At 45.4% G+C, this 21,907-nt stretch overlaps 1 protein-coding gene across 19 annotated transcripts in view; it reads left to right on the forward strand.

Moving 5' to 3' along the window:
* Positions 1–21,907, forward strand: part of hth (Meis homeobox homothorax) — a 576,382-nt gene that overhangs the window by 178,967 nt on the left and 375,508 nt on the right. For 18 of the 19 annotated variants that reach the window (XM_071677162.1, XM_071677168.1, XM_071677160.1 and 15 more), the window contains one exon: positions 17,522–17,660. In XM_071677162.1, the coding sequence (XP_071533263.1) occupies positions 17,522–17,660 (139 nt within the window). Of the gene's footprint in view, positions 1–3,609; positions 3,652–17,521; positions 17,661–21,907 lie in introns of all 19 variants that reach the window. The other variant, XM_071677174.1, reaches the window with a different exon arrangement.

Here is a 21,907-nt window from a genome sequence, read left to right on the forward strand (position 1 = left end):
AACCACGTATGCTAGACGGTATACTCGTACTGAACCATCATGTATACACACATACACAGATACTAGTCATCATGCCTGTGGAGATTTATTTGATGGCCCGATGATTCAGGTTTCAATTTCAAAAAATATATTAGGAGATTACGACACGGACACCATCCACGTTGCAGTAAGGTGCCTCCACTACACGATCATCGGTTTCAAGTGAGTTTGTAAATACAGACATCATGTAAGAGTCTATGAACACTTGTTACCACAGATCCAGAAACCAACGACTGAATAAAGAGAGAACATAAGAACACAGATCACTCTCAACTGCACTATGAAGAACTATTACAGAATAGGGTATATATAGAAAATCAGTAATAGAATTATGTAATTCTCTGATTTATGGGAAACGAAATGTATGTGATTACAGTTCCTTCACATGACGGAAAATAACATTACGACATTGTTTGTTGGTCTTGTGATATTGCGTTTGTGACGGATGTGGACCGTGGAAGAATGTGAATTAAGTAAGGGATGAGTTGAGGCATGAGCTCTGACCGCCGGGTCTGTGTTCATCGTAGACGATGTGGACACCATCCATGTTCCGTGAACCACTGACGATGAATGACGACGTCAGCGCTGACGAAGTGCTGACAGTGGAGAGAAATGCTACGCATCTGAAGATTCCTCTTGTACCCTTCAGAGCGTCAGAGGAAGTGTGTAGTTTATCGTTTGATTTATATCCTGTAGTGGCTGAAGGAAATGAGCAGGACGGTACAGTGGCGGCGGCAGAGGAAGGGCGTGAGCAGGTTCATATCGAAGGAACCCGAGGAACTGCTGCGGTGACCAGTGATGCAGCGGCAGAGCTGCAAACTTCTTTGTCCGTTTTTGTTAGTTATCTGGTTTGTTTGTGCTTTGTTGTGAGCTCAGGGGTTGTGTCGTAGCGTGCCTGAGGGGTGTGTGTGAAATGTTCAGGGTGATTGTTTGAGAAGAATCGGTAATTATTGAAGGAAAGATATAATCTTGCGGTTGATTGCAGCTTTGGGAAGGCTATGGGCTATGCGTAGCCGGCCAACACATTTTATACCAAAGTACATGATTTATTTTTGTTTTTGTTCGGTAATGGGGTGCGGATCTTTGATACTGGCGCCTCAAACTATGGCATTTCTTGACAATTTTCAAGACTTGTAAGGGTTCTTTGTGCCTCGCTGCATTAAACTGCATGGAAGAATCTCCATAGTCACTATCATTTACCTTGCAAGGAAGTATGTCAGACGGGGAGGAGCTATATTTCACTGTAGATTTTGCAGCAGCGAGATAGACGAGCTGGAAGCCAGTTTTTGCACATATATTCCGCTATTAATAAGCGTCGTCTGTGCTCGACCCGTCCCCGCAAAGGTTCTGTGATAATACCACCCAAGAAATTCTCCTTCCTCCAATTTTTTTTTTTATCTTTTTATCTACTTATCCGTTCGTCTATCTCAGAGAGAGAGAGAGAGAGAGAGAGAGAGAGAGAGAGAGAGAGAGAGAGAGAGAGAGAGAGAGAGGAAGGGAATGGGAAAAAGAGAAAGCTATTATTTTTGTGGAAGGACGATAAAGAATGAATGAAGGTGATCAAGTGTTGTCAAACGGAGGAAGTGGTCACAGTAGGAGAAGAGCTGTAAAGGGAAGCAAACAGTAATGGCATTATATCGTGAAGACAGGAGGCCGTAATGTTGAGAGAGGGGCGCCGTGGTGTGAGGGACGGGTTCTCCCGGTATGGAGAGAGGTCATAATAGGGATGGGTTGTAGTACGGGAGGATGGACCGTTGTGGTATGAAGAAAGGTAGTCAAAGTATGGTAAGAAGTTTCATAATGTAGAGACTGGAGGATCTGAGGATGCAGTCATAGGAGTAGTGATAACATGATCATGTTACAGACGTGCTATATTTGTGTGGAGGGGTGATGGGTACAGAAGATGGGGGCCGTAGTATAGATAGAAGGGATCGAAGGAGATCCGAAGGTATGTCCTGCAGTGGTGATGGTCGTGGTGGTGTTTAAGGGTGCCACTGGGAACACCCAGGCCGCTGCCTTCCAACGCTAGTCAGCAGGATTATCCAAGGTGATTCTCACTGGGCAAAACTGCGGCTAGAAAATGTGTGTTTAAGCCAGTGCCCGCCGCCGCAGTGGAATAATGGGCCAGAATCCTAGTAGCGCAATTTGCATGGCATTTTCCCTCGCAGCTTGAGTCCCTTATAATCAAGCTGGGATCAGCAAAGTCTCCTTTGAAGCCCCACCACCAGAGCCTGTAGCCCACCCGCCACTAGCGAGAGGAGCCTTTGAAGGCCCAGCCTTGAGGCCGGCAGCGCAGCCAGTTCCGGAGCCGTGGGTGAGCCTCTACCGTGGCCGCCACGTGTTTGTGTTCCGTCTTGCGGGTGTCACGGGCTGGCCGCAACGCGATGCCACCTTTAATTAATATATACACAAGGTCGGAAATAACGCTCAGGAGGGTTGATGTATTGCATAGATCCTCTTTACATGGTGCATGGCAATGTGACACTAATCATAGGCTTGAATTGAGATCAAAGTTGTGTAATGTAGCATGCGGTATGGCACATGTACCGGGGCTGTTAATGGCCTCATAGTCTACATTTCTCGTCTACGCTTCGTGAGTAGCTGTTAGTTGCCCGTGTAAGCGCTGCAGTGTTGCCATGTATCCGCCTGGCCTTCATTCACACATGCCGGAGGGAAGGAAATTCTCTCTCTCTCTCTCTCTCTCTCTCTCTCTCTCTCTCTCTCTCTCTCTCTCGACCAAAATGACTTGAATGCTCTACGATTTGTACACTCAAATACCAGGCCTCCTCATGCTGATTTTTGCTTCGACTCGACTTAGGGAAGGGGCAAGAACTAATGTAGAAAAAAAGAGAGAAGGGCATCTGCCCCAGGAGCCACACAGGGCGAGGTTGTTGCATAATTGGCATCAGAGAGAGAAGAGCTGGTGGCCGTCATGGAGAATTTGACGGCACTTGGCGGCGGAGGCTACAACCTGCCATGCCTCAACCTCGACGCTCACAGCTGCTTTTACGAGCCAAAGGTTTTAGAAATAATAATAAAGGAACAGTTTACACTAAAATCCTTCTGCCTGTTATCCAGTTCGTGTAACAGAATATCTGCTGCTTATACAGTTTCTAATGAACTTCATTAATGTAACGTGAAGTCAGATTTCAATTCATTTTCTCATGTGAATGATGATGATAGTGACTGCTATTTGTGTGTAACAGGGAGAAAGTTTTACACTCGTGTTGCTCTGTCTTAGACCATACATATTATTATGCACCATGTCTTTTCTCTCGTGTGCACACACACATACACATGAGTGTCAAACTCTCTAGCAAATTGGTAATTACGCTTACACACTCGCTCGCACACCACACACACACACACACACACACACACACACACACACACACACCAGCCTAAGCAAGGTACAAAAGGTGTTCGGGTCATTCATGGTTGTGTGTGTGAAGGATGTATGGTACATACATGAAGATTCCCTCGTAGGTGAGGTAAGGGGGAATCAATAGTGTGGGTAATGCTAAATGTGTTGTGTGACTCACCCCGCTTCTCTCTCTCTCTCCCCCGTAGGTGAGTGTCACGCCTGCCAACTGGTCCAGCTTCCTCCTACCGGTAACGTATTCCTGAAGGAAGGAGGAATGTGGCTCTTTTCGTGCTGTTGTGGTGAACGGATCATTAGGGTCCAGGCCAATTAGGGTCACTAAAGTTTAGGATATTTTAGGATTCTTAAGGTTCACAAGTGTGGGTCTTCTTGTTGTAGTAGAGACTGGAGCTTCGTAGAATGTTTGTCTCAAGTTTTCAAAGTTGAGTTAATACGGTTGTATTGCTGAAATAGACAGGGTTGGAAACTTCATGGGTTCGTGAGGGTCAAAGATTTCATGGTAGTTAAGGGCTGGTGGTTTGTTTGGGTAGATCTTTCTGGGTGGTTTGGGACTGGACTAATCGGGCAGCTTTGAAACTTGAGACTTTTCTAAAATCATTGGTATCATTCAGTGAAAAAAAAGATGTCAGTAGAAAAGGAAAGAATTTCATGTATGATTCAAAATAAGTGATGTGGAGCTGTGTGTGTTGACGATGATGGAGACAGGAGTATATGTAAAAGGTGAGTGGTAGATGAGGAAGCGGAACGGACATCAAAGAAAAAAATTGAGGGGTTGACTGTACAGGTTCCCGAGAGAAGGTATGTTTAAGAGAAAAGATTGTTTCTATGAAGAAGGAGATAGGTATGTGAGAAATGGGAAAGATGATCAAGTGAGGGAGATGTCCATAAGAGTTGGGATGAGAAAATACGAAAGAAGGGAAAGAGGATGTGTGCGGAAGGTGGAGAGTTTGAGGTGAGAGTATCATGTGCTCTGAGCGGAAGTAAGGTATAAGAGCAAGATGAAGTGCGTAGATAGGAGGGGTGCGAAATGGAGCTACGGAGGAGAGATAAGATTTGATGAAGTCTGAGGAAGCAGCATTTCCGTTGACGTTTTAAGGGGATTCGCATTTATCTGGAGATTCAGCGACTACTCTTGATCGGGATTAACGAAAGTCTTCGAAATATTTTAAGTGATGTTTCGTGATTAGAAAGACATCTGCAGTACATTGCTATTCAGGAAATGCGATTGATTGAAGGGATTAACCTGATAGCCTATAAGTATCCGAGACACAATGGAAACTACATAACCAACATACTATTGGTCAGCCCAAGCGACGTTCCAAGGATCTCATTGGCTCCCCTGATGTTATCTTCCTTGAAACTGGTCTGAAGGCCACTAGAATTTACATAATCAATAATTAGTGGATATCAAATTAATTACGTCAGCTTAAATCTTCGTGTGACGTCGTGTGCGTTGATCTAAGGCGAGTTTTAATCTCCATGATCCGCGACCGTCAGAACGGCTGATAAACGCCTCCGGGGCGGTTGACATTGCCAGGCTGACACTACCGCTGGCCTGACGCTAGCTGGGCTGACGTAGACGCTGGTGAGGCTGAGGGCTGACGGTGCCGAAATCGACCCTGCCCAACGCTCGGTTTCTGTAATACTGCTCGACACAGACTGTCTGGGACGTCATTGTCGAAGTCCACACTGCAGGACCAGACACTGTGAGGTGGGTGAGGGGAGAGGTCGATGCTGCTTGAGTTGACACTGCTGCAGTAACGGGGGACAGTGACGGAGTTGTCACTGCTGGAATAACGGGGACCGCTGCCTCCAGTGTCGCGGATGGTCGTGTGGTTTGATTACCTCTGGCTTCCCCTTCTAACCCACTTCCTGTTTACCTCCTTCATTCACACTTGACGGTATTATTGTTCTTATTTTCACTTCGTTTTCGGTCGCATGGTGAACACTTGGGGGTCGCCTGCTTGTCGCCGTGAGACGTCTAACCACCCGACCATCATTCCTCCTTTCTCGAGAGTCACAGTGCAGTCCGTCAGGTCACCACCTCTGGTGGCAACATGAGGACTGAATTAGTTGCTGAAGAAACTTAAACATTCGTTTCCCAACATCTGAAGAAGCGAGCGATATATGATCTATTATCTGGTCTGAATTTCGCCTACGTAAAGTCACTTATAAAACAATGAGTCCGGTGATTAAGTTGACTCATAAGGAAAATTCTAATTTTGGCCATGAAACTTCATGCATTTGTTTCTTAATATATATAAGGAATTGATTGTTGGAAGACCATTAATTATAGTTAAAATTTTGTGCCGCTTACAAAGAGATTTCACATGAACCATAACTTGCACCAGAACTTGAAGAAAGTTTCTCCATTGTTTATGGAACTTTGTGTTTGTTTCATTGTATCTGAAGGACTGCACGACATACGACGCATAACTCTCGTTTTACATTTTACCCGAGTTATGGTCTTTGTAAAACAATGAACCCGGAAGCTGACCTTGCTCGTAAGTTGAAGCAAATTCAACCTTTGAGTAAGGAACTTAAGATATATATATACACGTATATATGCTATGTACACAAGTGTTCATTGAAACGCCCTTCAAGTCATAATACGCACAATTTCTTCACATTCATGATTGTTAACACAGTGTGTACGTTTCTGTTTCGTCTCGCCACACTTCGACCACCCTCTCTACTGGCTTTCACATTCCCCTGCCTCCACCCCTGTGCCTGCCTCTCCACATTGAACTACTTTTCAACTCCTCATAGGTACACTTGAACTACTTTTCTACTCATTCATACACTTTTGTGGTTCGTTTAATTATCATGATTGTAACGTTTACTTATGCAGTCATGTATACATCTCTTGTGTAATCCCTCATGTTTACATATTATTTTTCTATTTCCTCATGCTTCAGTTTCTCTACTCTTTACTATCTCCATTTTCATTCGTCATTTTCCATTCTCGGTTATATTTTCGCTTCTTTCCAAGTCTCCCTCCTCTATGTTAGTTCCTCGTACTCTCCCCTCCGCCGTCCAGCTCCTCACTTCCTCCTCCTCCTCTCACACCCCCTCCACATCAGCCCCAACCAAGGTCCGTCAGCCCAGATCTGAGTGTAACAAGTAGTGACGTCAACCACCCTGCCGGCGGGATGATGGGCTGATTGACAGGTGTCATGAGAGGGCGCGGAGGTCGCGGGAGGTATACGGTGGGGTACGCGGGGTGTGGGGAGCAGCAGGGAGAGGGGACACGGAGGTCGCGGGAGGTATACGGTGGGGTACGCGGGGTGTGGGGAGCAGCAGGGAGGGGACACGGAGGTCGCGGGAGGTATACGGTGGGGTACGCGGGGTGTGGGGAGCAGCAGGGAGAGGGGACACGGAGGTCGCGGGGAGATGAGGTGACGGAACAAGAAAAACACCGAGGAAAGCTATGAAGGTAAAAGGAACAGGGAATGTAATGCTAATCCCGCCCCTATCGCTGACGTGAGCCATAAGCCCTTCTTCCACCTCACACACTACCTCGCGCCACACACACACACACACACACACACACACACACACACACACACACACACACACACACTCATATATTCACTCATTCTCCCTGTAGCTCATCCATTCAATGTTTTGCTCACCCACTCATTCATCAACCCACCGACTGTTGTAATGTAACGTGTTATTTTCATTTTACGGAACACTTTACGGCGCCTCGCCCACTACCCTCTGGATTAACACCAGAGTTGTTGTTAGATGTGTTGTCTTCTCTCGTGGACGCACGCTTATATATATATATATATATATATATATATATATATATATATATATATATATATATATATATATATATATATACACACACACGAAATGGAGGCATTCTTATACTGGGCTTGTATGAGGCTGTATGATCATCAACAAACATTAAGGTACAACGTCGTGAAAGACCTTCCTCCATTAAAGGAACCCCACCTTGCCCTGCTCCTGCTGGGAGTGCAGTTACGAAGCTGCAGGAGCCTCATAAAAGAGGTCCTCGAGTTACATAACGGTAATGATAATATATCCTGGTGTGAGATGAGGTCCAGTTGTCATTCATCGAGTCGTCTGCATTAATAGAAAACTCGCTACAGCTGTTTTTAAAATATTTATGATAATGCGCGCCACTTAATAGCACATAATTTGATTGTGATGCAATTTGCGATACAGCGTTTTAAATTGCTGTTACGCATATGTTCAGAGGACCCTGAATTACGGACGCTTACCCATCCTTCTGAACGGAAACTGCCTAATAGCTGCTTCGCTCGTCAAGAAGTTGTATTTAATCTAATATTTAATTATTACCGTAATTAGGGTAATCGCGAGGATGTGTCCGGCTTTGTGGAATTCACAGGGAAAGAACTCGGGGTACAACCAGTAATAAAGATCAAACAACACTGTGTACGCTAGGGTTGTTAAAGAGAAATGGCTGGCGCCTTGTTATGAGTGGGCTTATAAGTTGTGTTGATCGTGGTGAATGACTCGACGGGTGATCAATCACGTAGATCTATGGTATGAGTCGTTATAATTCGAGTTTACCCTACGCATCGGTATACAATATGGCAGGGACTATGTAAGGGAATCACATGGTTCATCCAGCAGCCAGGTGTCCGTGTTTTTTAAGGTTTACGTTGTAGACTTTATTGATGAAGGAGGCTGCCGACAGAGGGCCATAACCTTATCACAAATTAGTGGTGATATGTATAGTAGCAGACACACGCACACACCATTCAGTAATGTAGAGAATTACCGAAGGGAACAGGCTTGAGGAAGGGTTAGAGAGAGAGAGAGAGAGAGAGAGAGAGAGAGAGAGAGAGAGAGAGAGAGAGAGGCGGGTTGCTACCGCACTCTCCTCCTGTTGGCTACTGCCGCTGTAATGTCTTGTAATTATGGTAGTTACACTCGAGATGGGAGAGGAAAGCTGTGTTTATTTATTCATGAAGTACTAATTTTACACAATTAATGTATGCGTTAATGGAGTGCTCGTATCACTACTGACGATTATTTGTCATTTTCTTTCCCGAATTTCCTTTACTGGGAGGATGGGAAGGTAGGGGGGCTCGCGGGGTCAACACACGGGTCATGTTCGCAGTTGGTCAGTGTCTTCTTGCTCTGCCATTTGCCGGCCATACTGTCTGGTAAGCTTGTACTTGCTTGTCAATAATTACTCTGTCCACTCGGCTGAGTTAGTGCTTGTCCTCACCCTCAACCCTGGAAGGTCAGTGCTTGTACCCTCTGTTAACCCTGCCGAGTCGGTGCTTGTACCCTCTGTCAACCGTGCTGTGTCAGTGCTTGTTGCAGTCTCTGTCCGCCCAGCTGAGTCTGTACTAGTTGTTCACCCTGTCCACCCTGCTGAGGCTATTTTTGTCTTCCTGTAATTAACTACCACTATGTCTCCTTCGCTTGTACACACTTGACTTAACCTTAGCCCTTCCGTGCCCCATATGTATGATTATATATATATATATATATATATATATATATATATATATATATATATATATATATATATGCCAAAGAAAGAAGATGGTTCACGTGATGGCAATGAATAGATTGCCTGAGGTCAATAAGTAGTGTGAGATGGGTTGATCGTGTAAGAAATGAGTGCTTGAGAGTAGGTGAGGTAGTAAGCTCAGTGTAACTGAGACCTGATCATGTTGTGGTGAAATAGTTTGGACACATGGAAAGAATAAGTAAGACTAATTAAGAGTGTTTGAGAAGTAGGGGGAGCGGATGTAAGGGAAACCGAGAGAGAAATGGAAGTATGAAGTGAAAGAGGTTTTGGGACATTGGGACTAGGACATGTAGGAGAGTGGTAAGGGTACTTAGGCCAGAATGAATTGGATCAGTGTGATGTATGGGGGACGACATGGTGTCTAGTTTGAACCAAGGCATATGAAATGGTCAAGGTCAACTTGGAATAGGTTGTGGGGCTTATCCGTGGATGGGAGGCGCTGGTTTCAGTATATTATACACAACAGCAAGTGTGGATGTAGACAATGACGCCGCTGTTCGTTTGCTTCAGAAGCCAGGTTCCTAAGGCGGGAGAAGCATTTAGTTCTTTGTAACAGCCTTGCTTATCCAAACCACTTCATAGCCAACTATCGACTCCCAAGGAAGATTAGAAATCATAATCCTTAAGACTTCAACAACGTAGACTCATATATTTCCATCAACTGAACAACAGTCCTCCGTACTCCGTCTAAAACTCCACTTCATTAGGTAAACACTTATATGAAACTGCACTCTCCAGACATGTACGTGTTACTCTTTCCTGTTTGCCTCGTAGACACCGCCCACCTCCACCGTTCTACAAACACCGATTCAACATATAATAACTCCCGTCATACTCAAGGTGCAGTTTTGATACTGGAGACATTGAACACTTAATTCTCTATTGTCTTGTGTTCACTCAACAGAGAAACTCTCATAACTTCGCCACGTTTTCTGACCTATCGTCCCACTTGATGGTAATCACACATACCTTGTCTTACGTATGTCTTACGATGTTCCAGGAGTCTCTTCTCCATACCTCGGTCTTAAACCAATGCTGTTTTGTTACTACTTTGCTCGGTCAGGCTATTAGAGGCCATGGTCCGTAGTTCTACCGAAAGTGAGTGATGGTTGATGGGATAGCGAGTGGGCGAAGGGGCTGGAAGCAAGTGTTGGTGAGTGGGGTGGAGGAGGTGGAAGAGAGTGAAGGGGTGGAGAGCTGTCGAGCCCTGATTAGTTGATGGAGGGGAGGCAGTGGAGGGTTGAATGATACTGAGAGGATTGGAGCTGAGGTAAACGGGAGGGAAGATAGTGGGGCGAGGCTGAGGGGACGGAGGGGGAGCAAGACTGGGCTCACAAAAAGATTAGGAAAGGATTTAAATTGGGATTAGGTTTGAGAGTTAATGAGGCCTAATAATTAATTCCCGGGATTTAAGGGGCTCGTTTATTAATGTAAACAATTTTGGGGTAAGGTATTCTTCTGTTCCTCGTCAATCATGTGTTTTACTATTGTTTTATGATGAAGATTGTGACGTATAGAAGGTTCCCTTTTTGTTGATGTTTGTTTTCCACACACTGTGTTGTGATGTAGATTATGCTTAGAAGAAACTATATTTTAAACCGTAAATATGGAGAGTCGATATGAAAGTTCATAAATATTCATGTTCAGTGCATAACTTTTTGCTTCTCTTTTAAGGCCTATTTCTTGCGTCAGTTTTAATTTCCGATGTTCGAGTAAAAAATATCCTAGAAATAGGTTTGCAAGAATTATGGCAGAATAAGATATGGTCAATAGTGTTGAGTGAAGTCGAAGAAGATACAGGTTCTCCCACATCTTCGACACCGTGCGCTACGTCTCCACAGCATGGCAACTCGGGCTACATGGACTGCCCAAAACACCAACCTGGTGGAGACAGAACCAATAAAAACATGAAGCAGAAACCCTGTTATAAATACTCGTAGGGAGAGCTCTCAACACCCGACCCTGAAGCACCCTTGAGCCTCCGTCGTAGGCAGTATGTAATCCAGAGGGCACGAGTTGGCCCATGTTAGGAGACTCGGAGATTAGTCTCAGGAGGACGGCCCCGCGACAGCGCCCTTACTTATGAACTCGTGCAGAAGGAAGGGTAAAGGAAGGGTAGGGGAATTAAGGTCTTTAGAGATAGTTATTAATGTGGTGAAGAATTGTTGTGAGGGGTTAGTGGCGTCTCTCTCTCTCATTAGGTTTACAGCCATGGTGAAACTGTAGCTTCAGATGGCTATCGAGAAGGATCGTCTGTTCCTGGTGTGCTACTTGCTGTGTCTCCGTCAAGATGCTAGCTTGTAGGGGTGTCAAGTGTCGGGATGGTACAGCGATCACACGAACACCGTGAGACGCCGAGTGGATACAGTGCCTCAGAGGACTCACCATTCGCCCCCAAGGGGCGAGGACGGCGAATGGTACTGCCATACATATGTGCAGGCAGGGAGGGAGGAAGGTGGTATGAGCAGACGTGGGGGCACAACCTTGGTCATACTTTAACCGTTTCTCATTGCCCAAGGGATCTCCATCTGTGATCATCGCAATTTTGTTTTCTTAACCGGTGAATGGAAGTTTTTGAACTACCACATTTTTTCGTAATGGTTATGCACGACTCGGGGAAAATATGCCCCGAAGCGCTTGTCCTCAGAGGAGCCCCGGCTTCACGCGCATTACGTGCCGCAAAATCGGAATAATAATGCGCGGTGGTAGGGCAACGGAAGTAGGTTGCATCCCATTACACGGTGGCGGCTGGAGTGGTCGAGGTGTACACCCGTTCAGTGCTCCTCCCTCGACGCTCGTCAATTATCTTCGCGGTTTTAACCTATTGTTGTGCCTTCCTCCTCCCCCCTACTGCCTTGTGTCAGACTTGGCAAGGATTTCCTTTCACTCGTCGCACCAGTCTCTCACCGTCGCACCTCCAACTGTAAACCACCGTACTTTGCTGTTGTTGTCTTTGTTATGCTTGCCACTCGTCGGGTCTCCCTCTGTTGCTCCCGCTGCTGTTACATCCTCCTACCGTCACACCTTCCCACCCGGTGTTGTTATGCCCTTACACCATCTACTGTCATAGCTTTGCAACCATTGTCGTTGCGTCTTGTCATCCACTCGTGTCACACCTTCCCAACCACTGCAGTTATACTTCCCAACTATTAAATATTTCTGTCACACCTTCCCACCCACTGCTGTCGCAGCTTCCAACCCACTGTCTGGTCTTCCCACCTGCTGTATTCACACCATACCACACTAAGTTGTCTCTCCCACCCACCGCTACCACACTCCCCAAATACCCTCTACTGTCACTCCTCTTTTGCCATCATAGACAGTTGCACTTCAGCAGACTCTTCGTGCCCTGCACGCTTCTGGCCCATTGAGAACTTCACTCGAACCATTCTCCCTGTTACCGCGGAGCATGTGGTATCCATGGCAAGGTAACTTCAAAAGGTCTGACTGTCGGGTCACAGCTGCCGTTGTATTACTATGGCTGGCATGAGCAAACCTCCTTCGAGTGACCCGTATATGGTGGGTATCCATTATAAGTCAGGGGGAATTTTACGATGAAGCTTCATGCTTGGTCCGACTCCTGCCCTTCATTGTGGGTGATGTTAGTCCACCTGGCGGGCTGTGGGGCACAGCTGTTGCTAAAACAGGCGGGTGTTACGGTCCCGGGGTAATTTGATCATTTATAAGCTGGTTCTCGTCCGTAACTCCTTAGAAGGACGAACTGTGGCGCTGCCGGGAACTATGACGTGTCTTCTGGCCGCAGATGATGACACTCCTGGACCAATTAGAGAACAATAGCAACGAACCGCTCTACTGAATCCATCGTGGAATACGTAGAAGCGGAGACTCTTGTAAAACGCGTATCTGCAAGGAAGGATATATTTACATTTTGCCTGGGAAGAAAGCTGAGGCGAGTGCGTTGAGCAATCATGTGATCATGTTTCCTCGTTACGGGTGTCAGAGATAACTAGTGGGAGGACGGTGGTGGTGCATTGTGCTTGTAAATGAACAATAATGAGTGATCAACTATGCCACTTCCTGTGATTACCCTGTCTGTGAAACCTTCGTCTACCCATCTGAGACAACCCACCTTATCTAAGCCACTTTAACTAAGCCGTCTGACCTAAACCATGTTTGGGAATGTTGTATACAGCCAGATAAGGAAGGACCGGTGCATCTCCCCGGGAACAACGGCCGGATGGATTATAGTTGGTCTTGGAGGAAATTGAGGGATCTCGTAGGACTCTAGTTAGGGAGTTACGGATTAGTTATCGCACCTGAGAAAGGTAGACTGCTTAGCATAATTATAACTGTGGTGGCAAGTAAAATAAAGTCTAAGTGTTGTATACGACGGGAAGGAGAGGCATTTTCAGCCCCAGGTTCTGCCGGGAGGGCTAAGAACTGGCGAGAGTTGTAGCGCCGCCTTACAGGAGTGTGTGGATCTCGTGGGTTCTGCTAGTGGGGTTCTGAGGGTGTTATGTGCCGAGTCTCATGGCAGTAATCTGGACGTTCACAAGAGGGGTATTGTGCTTGGCCTCCAGGGGGCCTCTCTCAGGATGGTCGCCTGGGGCCGAACGTCCTGCATACAGGAAAATCGCTGGTGCCCTTGTTGCTGGGACGAGCCACTGCGACTAAAGTGAGCTTAAATGTTTGCGAATTCGGCAGTGTGCAATTTACGACATAACCGTAAGTTAGACGGATCATTTAACACAGATTTGATGTTATTTCTTAAGACTAATGACACATACAGGGAAACACCCTCATTCACTGTTTTTTTTTACATATTTATTCAGTATACTTTTTCCTCGACCAAAATGCACCGAGCATTTGGAGCTTCATGGAGTACAAGTTGTTCTGTGTGTTTTTTATAACGTCAAGCGAATGAGAAATAAGTCTTAAACACACTAATATTCTCCAGAACCTGGAGCTATTTGGGGGAAAGCATTATTTGGGGTTTTAAAGTCAAGGTTGGTTAACAGGGAGTTTTAAGACCTCTGTCAGCTCATACACTCGATGGCCCATCGACTTGCTTCCCAGGTCACGTCAGTAACGCGTCACACCTTCGTCTCCGTCACGCTCTCAACCTATATACCACCAGTTCTTTTTTTTTTTTTTAAGTCCAGATGAGTGAAGCGTATATCATAAAACAATTATTCTTAACCACATCTGTCTCCTTTATCATGTTTGATCTTCATGATACACCTGTAACCCATGCCATCAAGTATGTAGCCCAGGTCACACCAGCTCTTGAGGCATACTTGTAGCCAAGATCGCGTTCAACAACAAGCTTAGAAATCATGACCGTCCCATGAGATGTAGCTTACAGCAGAGGTAGCCCGGAGTGGTAGGAAGGGCGTAGAGGAGGGCAACCCTTTAGAGGCTTGACCTGCGTTTCCTTAGGTTCGCTGTCGGTTACATAAGGCTTATGGTATTGGAAGGTTTCTCTTGGTTAAAGAAGGAGATGGTGGATTCGGGAGGTTTCCACTTAGTATCAATGGGACATTGTATCTGTCTTTCCAAAATATTTGAGAGTTTTCATTTCGAGATAATCAAAAAAACTACTTCGTTTCATTATTTCTTGTAGTCCATCTGTCGACGGTATGTAGCGGTACGTAGGCTTCAGTAACCTTTATATTAAGCTCTATTTAGCATCAGTGACGAAGGCATATAACAGCACACAGCGTCAGTGATGACGCCATGTAGCGGCATTCAGCGTTTCTGGCCGCTGTTTATAGCAGTATGTAACGCCACTGACCTCTGTTTATAGCAGTATTTGGCGCTAGGGACTACAGTATGTGTCAGCAATGAACAACAGGTATCCCTGGATTACGTCATGTAAGTGGTACCACTGTTGAGACAAACGTGCAACGTCAGGATCCAATATAGTCTTGCGTACGTTACGTCAGGTAGGGACCTATGTATGTAGCATCAGGTGATTATATATATATATATATATATATATATATATATATATATATATATATATATATATATATATATATATATATATATGCAGAACCTTCGCTTCCTTGCGCTAACCTTCGTTACCTGTGTAAGAAGCGGTAAGTAAAGGTGAGGGAGGGAAGCTCCACTGATCACCACAACACTACACCTACATCTACCCCACTTGTAACTTCGTTGTTAACCTGTGACGTGATGTAGCCTGTGGTGTGTGTAGAATCCCTTAACTTGTTCTGGGTACCTAGTAAGGTAATTCCCTGTAACACTCGGTGGCCAGCTACTGAGATAATCCCCTGGAACATGCTATGGATGCCTAGTAAGAGAATCCGCATGTTATGGCTTCCTCGTAATATAATCCCCTTTAACATGCTATGGCTACCTTGTAGTATAATCCCATGTAACGTGATATGGTTACCTTACAAGATAATCCCCTGTAATATGCTGTGGAGAACTAGTAAGGTAATCGTCTCCAACAAGCTATGGTTATCTAGTAAGGTAATCCCTTATAACACGCTATGGTTACCTTGTAAGATAATCCCTGTAACAAGGTGTGGTTACCTTGTAAGATAATCTCCTTTACTATACCCTAACTACCTGTTAAGACGATCCCTTGTAACGTGCTATTATCTATCTTGTAAGGTAATTTGGCTTCCGTACAATAACCCTTGTGTACGCCACACCACATGATGTAGTCACACGCTCACCAGTGTTTATAGTGCTCACACACCTCACCACATGCCTGTCATAGATCCTCTCACATTCACATACCCCTACGCGGACACACACACACACACACCCGCCCACCCATACACCCCCATGACCTTACCCCCATGTGGCACACAGCAGTGAATATTACCAGCAGGTCGGGTCCAGGTCGACTGGCCTGGCAGTTTGGGCCCAATAAACACGCACTTTATCCTGGTTATCGCGGGAGTAGCAGAATATAGCGGATAACATGGCCAACACAACCCATTGGTATTCCCACGACGTTACGGGGATGCCTTGCCCCTGACCCCTTCCTTGTTGCTGCTCTGCTGGGAGGATCGGGGACTGGTATGGGATGTGGCAGGGTAGCTCTGGGGGTAGGAGGGAGGATAACCGTCGGGGTTGGGAGGCAGGGAAGAGGGAGGAGGGCGGGTGGGTGTAGTGGTTGTGAGTGGAGGGAGGATATTGGTCAGAGGAGGAGGAGGAGGAGGTTATCAAAGGCCATACGTGGTTATGGAGAGGGTAGGGGTGGGTGCTCTACCTCCGCCCTCCCTGGTTGATGGTCATTTGGAGTGTGGAGGGAAGACTGCAACCCAGAAGATACTGGCTGAGCTGGAAATGGCGTAGAATATAGCGTGGAATATGAAAGTGAACTCGTGTGTGTGTGGAGAGAGAGACAGGAGAGAGAGGGAAATAACTTGAATGTTTCGAAAGAAACGTCAACAATGTATTCATGTGTTTTGTTTGCTTATTCTATTACTTGCTTTACTGTTTGTTTATATGGGTGTTTGAAAAAAAACGTGACTTGGCTGTGTTGAGAGGAGCATGTTAAGAATTTGTAGCGAGTGAGGTGACGCGCCTGCGTGCGTGCGTAGAAGTTAGGACATACATATAAGTAGAGAGAAAGGCGACCTCTGTGTTGAACAAGACGCTGTAGAAGGTTACGTGAAGGAAGGTGACCTGAGCGTGCATAAAAACGAAAGTGACCTGATCATATGTGAGGAAAGAAGTACCTGAATTTTTGCATGGTGAATATGACCTGGGTATATGCATGATGAAGGAAGGTGACCTTACGTATATACTTATTTGCCGAGGAAGGTGACTTGAATGTGTATGGAACAAGAGAACCACTAAATGTGTACGACTTGAGGGGTAGACCGCTTGGGATTGTATGTGTGGGGCGGTAAGAGTGGGTCACTATGAGGCTAGGTGGATACGTTGGATGAGTGAATTTACCTACTTACTCGTCCACAAGGGGAGGAATATACCCCTAGTGAACCAGTTCTTTCAATTGAGGTATCAGGGCGTGATTAGCAGAGCACATTGTACCGTCTATAATAGATCAAGAGCTGAGAGGAAGGCGTGTTAACGTCATTGTGCAATATAAAACATCTCTTAGGTTTACTAGAAATGCCAATATTCCCAGCGAATGCAGTTTATCTCCCTTCTCATTTCAACCATTTTATAAGGTTTGGTGTAGAACATCTTTGGTTGAAATCTTAAGGTCAGTAAAGAAATGAAGTTAACGATGAGGGCATTTCAAAGGTAAATTTCTTTACCAAAGAAGAAATTTAGTGAAACATTGTTTTCCTCCCGGAGAAATGTTATGCAAATTGTCTTAATCGATTGTCCATACATATGTGGATGGTTCTGGTTCTCATAGTGTTAGTAACTTAGCATTAGAATATCATTAGCCAGAATATATGATTAATGCTGTTGTTTCTTAATCCCATCAAAGAAATTTCTCAACTTTAACTATGGTGTCTGCATGTAGTTTTTCAACATTCCTATAACTTCTCTCCCGCCTCCCCACCTTCACTTGTGTCCTCACATAAGTAATAAATCATCATCCATATTGTAGTGACTGAGGTTGTTCTTCACTTCCACAGCGGCCGCCGTCTTCGTCACTGTCATATCCTGGGGGCGCGGGCGGGGATGACGCGCGATCGCCAGGATCGGGCGGCACCCCGGGGCCGCTCTCCCACCAGCCCGCCTCCCAGCAGTCCGCAGACAACACCAGCGAAGCAGGTAAGTAACAACTCAACCTCGTCAAGTGTAGCCATTATCTGATGTGTAGGAACGTAGGTCAGAATCATTACAGGTTTTGGAGGTCTTCGAGAGTAGTCGTTAGTACCTGCACTTCCAGAGATTTGCTCTCGTCTTTTTGGTGTTCACACCACCGTAAGGAAAGAATATACCCTCTTGAGTTGTGAACCAATACATTCCGCCGTGAAGGACGATTTATATCAGTGATTCACCAGTGGCGTAAAGCCATCGTTAGTGGCACATGACGAACAAAGATCCAGGTCTGGTGAGGCCATGCTGGAGTTTAGGATGTGGGGTACCAATACGCCCCCAGAACGTTGTGAGTGCCAGCGCGCGGTCCGCTACCCGCTTGGGCCCGACTGACCTTGCTCAGAAATCGTCGGTCATACTGAAGATGGATCATTGGGAGTTTGTGCCACATTAACCTTGTCCTGTTTCTGAACCTTTATTCCGAAGCTTCATTCCAGATACGCCACAACAACGTGCCTTCAAAGACATCAATTAATACTTAGGAAAGCCGTTTCCCCTCTTGGGTCTCGCTGGAACAACCCAAATATTTCTACGGTAAAAAGATTTTCATTGAAGATACCATGTGTCATAGAGTAAGAAATTATTACAGAACGCATTTTCATAGCCCAAGTGGTGCTTGAGCCAAGTCGAACTTCTTGTGAACCATATACGACTACTGCCGGGACCTATCTTGATTTAATTAGTAACGTGAGGAGATTTCGACGCGAGTTGAAACCGAGATTATATCTGGTAAGATCATGCCGGTTGCTTGGGAACTAACATACCGATCAAGACCTGATACCACACATGAGACGCGGCAAATGATAATTTTGTAAAAGAATATTGGAGTTTGTGGAGGTTTTTTTTTCGTTAACTATGCAGCAAATGAGCTTGTTTGTGGCACGCCAAGTGTCTTTCATATACCTTCATGTTTACGGGGTGGTGGCCTTCATCATCACATCGTCACCACCACCATCAGCGCCTCAAACAGCTGGTCGTCCCTACTCTGGACTGTTTACCTTCTCCCCATGCCCTATCTTGCAAATTGTGTAGGAGCAGTTAATTACGCCGGAATGTCGCCCCTGCAGCATTGCACGCGAGTTGATTACGTTGATTGAATTGTTGAAGGGAATTGAATCGCATTGCTAAGACTTGACAACGCAGGAGGTGGTACGATCGTCCGCATCCCCTCTCAAGTATCTGGCTTCGTCTTCATTTGCCATCACCGAATCTATGATCATGGTCGGTGTATCAGTATGTTTATACTTCCTGTGAGATGTGTGGTCGTCTGGAGGGGTTTATATATCCGATCCGAGCTCGTGGTTAGGATCCGTAAACGCAGAGCGAACTTCGATGGGACGATTGGGTTCATCTGCGACAGGAGAAGATCGGAGAGTCGGTTGTTCCACCTGGACGTAACGTGATACGTGGGTGACGCGGACCACGAGGCCCGAGTCTCTAGTCTCCTGTCACCATAGGAGCTGTACTGTCACCATAGGAGCTGTACTGTCACCATAGGAGCTGTACTGTCACCATAGGAGCTGTACTGTCACCATAGGGGCTGTACTGTCACCATAGGGGCTGTACTGTCACCATAGGGGCTGTACTGTCACCATAGGGGCTGTACTGTCACCATAGGGGCTGTACTGTCACCATAGGGGCTGTACTGTCACCACAGGGGCTGTACTGTCACCATAGGAGCTGTACTGTCACCACAGGGTCTGTACTGTCACCATAGGAGCTGTACTGTCACCATAGGAGCTGTACTGTCACCATAGGAGCTGTACTGTCACCACAGGGGCTGTACTGTCACCACAGGGGCTGTACTGTCACCACAGGGGCTGTACTGTCACCACAGGGGCTGTACTGTCACCACAGGGGCTGTACTGTCACCACAGGGGCTGTACTGTCACCATAGGAGCTGATCTGTCACCATAGGAGGCATGCGGTCGTCATAATGACTGTACTACCACCACAGTCGTCAGTAGAGGACCTGAGTTATGTCTTGTCCTATATCAGGTATATGAACGGAAAAGTGAATTTCCAAATGCCGCGTAGTCACAATACTTCCTCATTACGTAGGACACACACCAGACTCTCATCACAACAAATGAAGTCAGTACCTGACACCTCACCATACTCACCATTATCCCTCTGCCACCTTTCATCTGTTGCACTATTCGTTCTCATTCATATCATTGTACTTGCCACGTCATTACTTAAATGTATTTCTATCACTGTTCTGCCATGAGAATGTTGTGGTTCACCATTTCTTCACTGTAGTAGTAACATACCATCCATTCCCATTGTCTTTCACAACTGTCATTGTAGCCTAACAAAAGTTCCCTCAGAGCTATATTTTTCTGCCTCGCTAAACCTTATATCGGACTGTCTGCCCCTTTCTCCCTCATCTCCATCTCCTTTAGCCATACATATAACCGACTTCTACTTCATGCAATTTCCCTTTTCATGTGAGGTTTGCTAGACCTCCTCTTCTACCATATGCTGTAATATATATCGCTGAGCATATCGGTTTATCGCAGTATATATCAACATACGTCCGCCCACCATATTATCTTATGAATCTGAAAAAGGATTAAGCATTAACTGCATATCTTAACATCTGAACCTGATAACAGATTCACTTCTAACTCCACGTGAATTAAGATCAGACTTGCAGTCATCGATCAGGGAAATTAATTCTAAACAAACTGTAATGCTCTCTGTTCGAGTCATCTGTAAGGTAATCTTTCTGTGGTGAGATGCGGCAGTTTTGCAGCAACTGTAGTGTAATCTGTCACTGGAATTACTTTACGTTTCACTTCAGATTATTGAACCTGGCGCTGTAATGCCTGCCATATGTTATGTGGTCGAACGTCGTATATCAAGTATTCCAGATGACATTTTGCTGTGTACGTAGCGTAGTATATCTGGCTGTATATTTTACATACCGATCATAATGTGGCCTCTATGTAGTTTTTGCACATAAAAAGAGATCAGATGTAGTTTAGAGAGATTACGTGGCTCCTGTAGAGTTTTCATACATAAGCAGAATTTCAGATGTAGCATAGAGATCAGTCTAGATATAGGTAATAAATGAACATACTTAATACTTCTTTCAACAAAGCATTTTAAAAGTTCTTAACATTTTCTTCAGGAACCTGGCTCTACTGAATTTATGGATCAAAGACACATTTGCCTAACAGGCCCTCATGCCATTAATAAAGTACAGCTTGCGACGTTCTCACATCCATCCAGAATGCAGTATCACACTGTCGGCCACAGATACTTGCAGTATATGTCGTTCCTCCGTAATGAACAGCAATAAATATGTCTCCTGACACCCCCGCCCCGACGCCAGCTAGTGGTGTAGGGCGCTGTGCGTCATATATTTCTCTGTCACTGCTAAGACCTTCTACCCTGTCATCTTCTCTGTGCTAACTACATCTCTGATCGATATTGCTCATATATCCCTCATATGAAATGTCTGACCCATGACTGCATTGTTACCTAACTCACCGTGGATTATTATTTATATCTGCCTCAACGTACTCGCGTCTCCTATTGAATTACACGTGTTTTATTTATCTTTTTGTCACGCTACCATACCATACACACACTTCTGGCATACTACCACACATGGCCCCTTCGTACCACCATACATTACGGCAGTATTGTTTCCACTGCTCAGTACGAATCTGCCTTACATACACCATACATAGATGTGTTGCTGAACTTTACGATTTGTGGTGCCTCTTGTGACCTTAGGCCAGAACGTTTTAGTTCGGCCGTATATGTACACAACACATACTATTTTCTTTACCGTTCGCGTCCTCTCCACAGTTATGGCACTGTTCTCATCTTTATGCCCCGCCGCTGAAGTGGACAGCGTGTGTGGCAAGTCCTTTAGCGTCCTTTTGTCTATTCCAATGTAGGTCCATACGTATGTTGGTAATTATTTTGAAAACAAGTACCTTAAGTCGATTTTTCTCGCTTCTAAATGGCAGTGGGGATGATAGGGATTTTATTAATTCTAAGTCAGTCTTCCTACATTACAAAAGTTAAAGCATTACGGTCACGTATCAGTTAGAACCTTTACTGATACGTCTCGAACTTGCCATATTTTGAAGGAAAGAAGTGGAGAAAGTAACTTAACTAAGGACTTCACTTTGTAAGCTATTCGTCCAGCGTTACTTCATCGACTAAATAAGTCTTCCAAG

This window comes from Panulirus ornatus, chromosome 24, assembly GCF_036320965.1.
Source record: "Panulirus ornatus isolate Po-2019 chromosome 24, ASM3632096v1, whole genome shotgun sequence".
NCBI lineage: Eukaryota > Metazoa > Arthropoda > Malacostraca > Decapoda > Palinuridae > Panulirus > Panulirus ornatus.